Below are 8,725 nucleotides of genomic sequence, written 5' to 3' on the forward strand. Positions count from 1 at the left end.
GTAATGGAAAACCAAAAAAAGCGAGTAGACCCGAGGCGAGTCGAGTAGATACCACGCAGTGGAAAACCGCCATAAAGGAGACGACCAAGGCACCTGACCCAGAGTCCGTATTTCACGAGATGGGAGTGAGAATGTTTATCGGATCAGTACCCTCAGGGTTGCTCTTTGAGGATCACACCTCACCAGTAATGGAAGAAGTATTCAGACCCTTTACTTAAGTAAAAGTAGGTACCACACTGTAAAAATACTGTTGCAAGTAAAAGTCCTGTATTGAAGTATGATCCGAAAAATCTATTTAAAGTATTATAAGTAAAAGTACTCAATGCTGAAAACCCCTCACATTTTGGAAACTAGAAACAATCCAAACAGTTCTGTCACTCAACTAAAATAGTAATAATTAATAGTCTAACCATTTCAGCTGGATCTGTAGGCCGTTTCATTGTTTGGTTTGGTTTAATTTATAATAAAACAGATTTTATAAACTGCATGTGTTTTTGTGCGAAATCCTAATTTGTAAAGTTACTAGAAACTAAAACTGTCAAATGAATGTAGTAGAGTAAAAAGTACGACATTTCTCTCTGAAATGTAGCAGAGTAGAAGTGGCATGAAAAGAATCGACTCAAGTAAAGTACCTCAAATTTGTAAGTACTTACAGTAAGTAAACGCATTTCCACCACTTCACCTCACTGACCCTGAACATTACAAATATATAATCAATACACACACATAACATAATATTCATATTTCCCTTGGCCTGTGACACGTCTGTTTAAAGGAATCCTATTGATATTGATTATTACTCATATTGAATAACAGTACTCCATTTGAGATGTAAATACATGAACTGTGCACAGCTGGCAGGGGCACATAAGCAAAGCGTTGAGTTCAAAAATCAAACCAATGCAGCATAAGAGCTCTCGTGAAGCTAGAGAGGTCTATCAAAAACCAGGCCTGGCTTCTCCAAATCTACATGGGCAGAAATCTGGTTCAAAAATGAAAGTAGGATGGCAGCATGTCATTTAATTGACATGATGTTCTTGCTTTCACCCAGCCATTCTGAAAGGTTTTTGTTGAACTTGCAGGCTTAGCGGCGGATTAGGGCTCAGTCTGTCTTCCTCTCACTCTCATCTCTCTCTCTCTCTCTCACTCTCTCAGAAACACACACACTTTTAGTCTTCCAATCTAATGACATGCAGCCTCACCATCTGTGTCACACACCCCTATGCAAATAAAAAGCAATAACCTCTAATACGGTGGGTACTGTTCTGCTGACATAACATCAGGGTTTAAAAGCCACAACAGGCTTGCAAATGGCAGCAGCTAAAAGTGTTTAATTTTGTACACATATGTCTCTTAGTTTCTCTCTCTCTCTCTCTCTCTCTCTTTCTCTCTCTCTCTCCTTCTCTCTAATCAAAGCCAATTAGCTTTCCTGTGTGCTTGCTGCCTGTGATGGAAACACTGATAATTTCCTCAGCATATTTACCAGTTCCTTCAAGCCAGCATTTCCAATTACTGCTCCTGTTAATGCAGGTAGAACGGAAGTGTTTATATTAATCACTTTGCTCACCAATGCTCTAGCTGCGCTCAAAATATAATCAATAAATATATTGGGTGGGGTCAAATTTGAGCATTTGAAAATGTACTTGAAAGTATTGCATTAGTCACTGTCTGAAGTAACTAGTTACTTTTAACATTTGTACCTGAGTATCAAATGTTGTTACTTTTTGGAAAAAGTAACTAGTAACTGTAACTAATTACTTTTTAAAAGTAACTTGCCTTACACTGCAAAGTTGTAGGCTAATAGAAAACTGATGCACCATGAGGTCAATTTTAAACCTTGTCCATAGGCTACTTTAGTTTAAGAATAAATATCGGCGAAAATGTCATTCCCATCAGCCTTAGCTGTAGGTTACTTTGTGTTTTAAGTGTGAATGGTATTATGCTAATAATAAGATGGTAAACACGTGAAATATTATTCTTGCTAAATATCAGCATGTTGACATTATCATGAGCATTTGAGCATGTTAGCATGCTGACTTTAGCATTTAGCTCAAAGTATGCAGCAGTCTCACAGAGCCGCTAGCATAGCTGCAGACATGTTAATAATTTAGTACTTGTCAATTTTAAAGTCAGTATACCACTTGCTTCAACAAACTGAACCGTTTTCTATATAAACCAGCCAAATAAAGGATAATGCATGCCCTTTCATGACGGAAATATATTGGATATAACAGATTTCACATTTAGGCTACAGTTGTTCTTTCTATGCTCACAGAATTGGTTAAATACTGTGACACACAAAACACTAATTTGACAGCATACGTCTATTGTTGGTTAATTTGATTCTTTTGTCTGGAGGCGGATGGATCTTACGTTGAACTCAAAATTTACAGATAAAGTTGTTAAACAGCGACGTTCATGATATCAGTAGCTGATCTGCGAAACCACAGAATTTTTTTTTTTTAATTAAAATTAAAATCATTACATAAACCAACACTATTATTTAGCATTGTTTAGTTTGCGCTCAGCCCCACCAATTATTTGGAGAACTCATTTTTAGATGGAGCCAAATGACAGAAGGGAAGCCTGTAGCACTAGAGGTGTGGGGAGCTGGTTTAATGAGTGTGTATGCAGTGCCCACAAGCCGTGTCTGACCATCGGCTCTGGCACACAGTCTGCTCTCTATTTACAGACTAAAGACACTGTGAGCTGGTTGCGGGAAAAAATACTTTTTTGTTACTTCCAGAGGTTTGCTCCTTGCAACCATCTGAAAAAAATCATGACACGTCAGAAAATACGACTTTGACTAATTATCTGCCATTTACATCTTATTAGAGTGCTTTCCCTGCACCTACTATCTCAGTAATGTGTCCCTATTTGGTTGCATCACATACACACAGCATGTCTGCTATATTGGATACCCGTATGTCCATGCATGTTACACACAGTTTAGTCAAGTTGTGCAATTGCCCCTTATTAAAACTTTCCCATATCTTGTGTAACCTTGATTTGAACACACCACTGCTGTTATTTTACCAGCAATTAAAGTATTGGATGTGAAAGATAGGTGAGCCAATTTGCTGCTAACAATATCATTACCATAATTGGGGAAAGTGAACTGCAGTGGCAAAGATTATTATTATATGCAGTGAAATAGTAGATACATTAATAATGGGGTTTGTAGTGAATATTTAAGGTTTCATCTGTTTCTCTCATTCCTATGTCAGACATTATATTGAGAATGAATTACTCCCCCTACCCCCCACTCTGTCTAATATAAATGCAGCATTTCCTTTCTATCCCAGTTGGCCGTCGTGTCACTGCACCAATGAGGGAAAAGCTGGCTATGCTCTTGTGAGACCGAGATATTGGTAAATGTCACAGCTAGTAGCTAAGCCAGCATAGTAAATGTCATCTAAGCCTATCACTAAGCCAACTGCACCCCAGAACAGTAAATGAAGGCACTGAACGAAACCACTTTCTGTTGACTGACAGACAACAACAAACAAGCCTCAGCGTCCCTGGTCACGGTGGTCTGGCGACAGAACGCGTTGGTTGCTTGGCGCACTGTGCAGGCATGTATTAAACACCTCAACTCACAACAGGCAGTGAGATGAGAGGGTGTGTGAGCGATGTAGATTGTGAAATGTGCACAAACAGGAGAAAAGCAGCTCTGAAAGAAGTGGTGGGAGTGAAGAGGGAAATGAAAAGATTTTTTTGTCTAAGATCCTTTTGTGTGGGATAACTACTTTGTGTTCAGGAATTGAAAATGGTGTTTTTTTCCAGGCTGGCAGTGATTGATAACCCCTCCTATTGCAGTCATCATCAATCCCAAAGTAATAACCCCCTCCCACTGTTATGAAGAATTGCACTGTAATCAGCCAGTATCCTTGATAACTTACTTATAAACACTGGGATTGATTCTATAAAAACCTGTCTTGTGCAGTAAACAAGGTGTGACAGGCTTCCTTTAAAGCCAACATAATTAATTTCAAGTCTACAGGGCCGTGTCAAACCGTGTGACATGACGAACTTGAGAGTCTGCAGGTTTTGCTTCCAAATCAAAAATAACACATGAGCTGCATACAATGTAAAAACATTTTTAAATGTGTTGTCTGATGAGTGACGAATCCTCCCAATGGGAGACAAGGATTTTCCTTGCTTTGAGATGTGTTTGCTCCCGTCTGGTGGCGGTGTCAGGGGTGGATGCAAGTATCCATGGTGAAAATCACACGAACAGGGCAACATTTGTTGCTTACAGACAGCACAGCAACGATCATTCCCTAACCATAACAATATATATATATATATATATATATATATATATATATATATATATATATATATATATATATATATACAGTATATATGTATAGATCTATATATGTGTATAGTATATATATATATATATATACAGTATATTTATATGGTCCATGGCGCACATGCTTTTAGATCACTGGTCTGCAGCAAAAAGCATGCTACCGAAATCTGATGGTGACACAACTCTGTGTCACCATCAGACATCACCTCTCTTCATTAACACAGAATGTCAAATTGATGGACAGACAAATGGTGTAACATGGTAAAGAAGTAAGAAAAACTCTGGAGTGAAGTATTGAGAAATGATGGTGACAGCATGTGCGTAAAATAACTTAATAGTGCAGGCAACATATATAAAAAGGATTCAGCTCCAACTAAACTATGCTGCTGCACTTCTTACCAGACACATGATAAGGCGGTCTTGATATATACTTGTCACAGGTGTCCTAAGCGGGTGCTCAAGATTACACATCACTAGCATGTATAGAATTGAAACTGTATCTCTCACTTATGTTGACCGGTTAACACAATCTCTGCAGTGGCTTCTACAAACATGTGGCCAAAGCACACACCTCATCAACACATGCCGTAAGCCGTAAGGGATGAAAATACCAAATGTTAATTGAAAAAACAGCAGGGGGAGAGAGCAATGAGAGGAAATTGCAAGAGTGATGACACACATTGTTCTTTTTTGTTCACAAACTCAAGTGAAGTCAGTTTCATTAATATAGTCCCAAACCATCCATTTGCCTCAGAGGGTTTTACAATATGTACAACATAGCAGGCAGACACATCTTTGTAATCTCAATTTGAACAAAAAAGCTTGGAAATGTTTATATCAGGGCCAAGACCAAGATTAGTCATAACCAAGTCCAAAGAGGTTGGAGTCCAAGTCAAGACCGAGTCCAAATGAGACTTTCGAATTCTCTTTAAGACCACTTACTAACCTGTTCATAATAAATGCGATGTGAGGTGTGGTATATCGTCTATTTTAAAATGATAAGTTTGCTTTATTATTTGCAATAATCAAAAAGCAAGTACAGAGTATAAGACTGTAGGAGGCCATGTTATGTACTCTAAGCATAATAATTTCCCTTAAGTAACATCAGGATGAAGTGTAATGTTACATTTTAGATGTTGAGTCTTTTTATTTTGGTGAACAAAGAACATTCTGGACTGTTGATGGAAAATGTAACAAATAACAATAGACAGGTGTCAAAATGGAAATGTTTGCATTCTTGAACATATTACTTGTCCTGAAGGATCCATTGTAAAAGATGCTCGGTGACATTCTGTCTGTGGCCATAATGAAAGTGATTGACGCCTGATGATTAAGACATATGACACTCTGTTCTAGCACTTTATTAATGGTTTTGTTTTGAAGGAGAATATCTGGCAAGTCCAAGATGTGGCCGAGACAACAGAAAAACTTCTCGGGGCTCAAATACTATAGTCCTGGTTAATATTATACTGTGTATAAAATATTAGCACATAAAAACAGCAGGAAGAAGCAGTATGGCCATGTGGCACAGTTCAGATATGAAACGTAACTTTACAAAAAAATAAATCCCTGTTTAGCCTTGATTTGATTCTCTTACCCTCTCCCTCCCTCTCTCTCTCTCTCTCTCTCTCTCTCTCTCTCTCTCTCTCTCTCTCTCTCTCTGTCTCTCTCTTTCTGATAAGTCACTGTATACACATGGATGTCCGCTCTGGGGATCAACAAAGGCTTATCTTTATCTTTATTATCATATCTCATTTCCATCAATTTACTCAAGCAAAATATAACCTTACAATATAGCTTTACTTTGACAAATACTATAGAGTCTGGCACATTATAATATTATATCCCAGGGAATTAATAACACCCATACTGCTCTTCATTCATAATGTTAAGTGAACTATTACTTTTTAAAGTTGCATTTTTAATTATGAATACACACAATGAAGTCATTTTGTCTTTTCAATTCAGAATGCATCTGCATTTCTAACCCAACACATAAATAAATCATCATTAACAACCTAACCTTAAGCTGAGGGTATTTTAAAGGAAAGCTGCAATTCATTTTCTTGCAGCGTGCCTCTTTGTGATACCCAGCTAGAGGCTGGAGGCAAGTATTTAAGTCAGTTCAATATAGGACTTTCCGTAGCATAAAGACAGCATGGTCATAGCTGCCCTTCTTAATTAACCTCCAGGTGATAATGTTGAGTAATCTGTGTATCTGCTCACCTTTGTGCCTCACAAGCAGAGGTATGGACAGTGTGGAAACGTTGCCGCAGGTGATGTTTGATGTCTCGCTCCCATTACCGGCTCCGTTCTGCACTGCATCACTCTGCGATCCGACGCACTCAGAGGATGTAAATGTCTCATTTCGTACAAGGAGATCCATGTTTTTTTTCATTTAATGTTGTCTCTGAGGTTACACAAAGTTCGACTTAGACGGTTAGTTAATTTTCTTCTGAGCCTCTAAAGTAAAACACATACACTCGGCATCCATAGTCCTTACTTCAGACCGAGCCAAGTCGTCGCTTTCCAACCTCTAGAACAAACAAAAAAACTCTCGTTGACTTCTTTTTCGTTTATATTTTTTTTACCTTTGCTGTATATGTGTCTCACTTGGCATTACACGCGTCAATCAAGGATCGGTGCGCAGCAGGAGAGAGAAGGAGCGCGGCTTTGCCAAGCAAACCGCATGGAGCGCACGTGTGTGTGTGTGTGTGTATGTTTGTGTGTGTGTGTGCGCGCGTGTGCATGGAACCAAACGGCCATTGGTCAGTTTGTGAACACTCGTCATCAGTGTTAATTTGTTAATTTAAAAATACTTCAATGCAGGTATCCTATGTCAGAGATTTACTGACACCCAATTATGAATGAAGAAGTTTTGTTTTTCTCATTAAAAAAGAGCGATAACGCGTTAACTGAATAGATTCATAGCTCTTACCTGGGTGAAAAACATTAAAATTGTTGGTTGAAACAATATTAGGAAATCCTTCACAATGACAATTAATTAATTTCTTGATTCAGATAGCATTTGGCTTAGAGTAAATAGCTGAAAGCAGTATGTGCAGGAACACTGGGTAAACAAATAACAAGTTGTGGCCTTGGGTTTTTTGAGTGACAACCCCACCACTATCTGCCATAAATCATCCGAGTCCAGATAGGATAATAAGATAATATCTTGTCATACTTAAATAGTTACGGGCCTTAAGATTGACCTCTGCAATTTTAGAGTGATAAAATAGCCTTGGAGCTTTTGTAAAACTGCAATTTAAATTAATGAGATTGGGGAGATAAAGAGAAAAAAGTGTGACACACTTTGTCCGGGCACTGTGCAGGTTAAGATAATTGTCGACTTTTAATTGCCCGTAGCTGTGAATGTAAATGTCTGTCTTCATGTGTCAGACTGGCGACCTGTTCATTGTGTAGCCTCCTTTTTCATTTCAGCTGGTGTTGGCTCCAGCCTCACCTTAGTATGTGGAAATAGCTAATGGCTCTGGCTGGATGGATGACCTAGTGTGGTGGTTTTATATGCACACCGCTGCCCCCACGTGGTGTGCAACTGCACTTCCTGACTTTTGGGTGAAAGATCAACATGTAACATTACAGAGCTCTATGTTGAAAAGGGTATTGCATAATATGTAAATAGGCCTACTTCTTACATTCCTAATTTGCAACAGCATTAATGTAGTAGTTAGAGTCACAGTCTCATTATATATTGCTTATCATAATCTAAATCATCATTGTTATCCCATTAACCCCTCCTCTTGAAGAAATTAATTTAATTCTGTGATATTAAAATCTTCTTCTTGAGCAGAAGAAGAAGAAGACAATATTAAAATATTTGTTATGGTTATTCCTTGCTCTGAGTTTTCACCATGCATCATTTGCTTTCTCTGAAACATTTTATGGATACTCTTTGTGAGATCTATTTCAACAGTCAAGGCAACGGTTTCTTATAACCATGACCACATTTCTCAACTAATTACTTTATATGTAATGGTCAATACAGGTATGTGTTTTGAAAGGCTATGAACTATACTGTCGTCCTGATGTTCCGAACATTAGATTTATAACAGGTTCATATGTCTGATGTTTAGTTATGACCAGAGATGGCAAAAGTATTCACTTCCTGTACTCAAGTAGAAGTACAGATACTTATTTAAAAAAATACTCTGGTAAAAGTAGAAGTACTGATTTAACTCCTTTACTCAATAAAAAGTAACAAAGTACAGGCTTGGAAATGTACTTAAAGTATAAAAGTAAAAGTAGCCTGGCTGTGTTCAGAGTGCAAGCTGAGAAACTTCAGTGGACATGGAAAAAAGACTCTATAATGTTGTGGTGGGGGCGGAAGGAGGACCCAAACGCAGTGTACCAGGTAGGAAGGCAACAGGGGTTTATTGGGGAAAA

General features: G+C 38.2%; 1 protein-coding gene across 1 annotated transcript in view; it reads right to left on the reverse strand.

Annotated features, from left to right (window-relative positions):
* LOC117953205 (cholecystokinin receptor) overlaps nucleotides 1-6,987 on the reverse strand; it is an 18,074-nt gene extending 11,087 nt beyond the window's left edge. The window contains exon 1 of the mRNA XM_034886032.1: nucleotides 6,548-6,987. Coding sequence (XP_034741923.1) covers nucleotides 6,548-6,719 — 172 coding nt within the window. The 5' untranslated portion in view covers nucleotides 6,720-6,987. The remainder of the gene's footprint in view (nucleotides 1-6,547) is intronic.
* Nucleotides 6,988-8,725: the final 1,738 nt, after the last annotated feature.

This window comes from Etheostoma cragini, chromosome 11 (assembly GCF_013103735.1).
Source record: "Etheostoma cragini isolate CJK2018 chromosome 11, CSU_Ecrag_1.0, whole genome shotgun sequence".
Taxonomy (NCBI): domain Eukaryota; kingdom Metazoa; phylum Chordata; class Actinopteri; order Perciformes; family Percidae; genus Etheostoma; species Etheostoma cragini.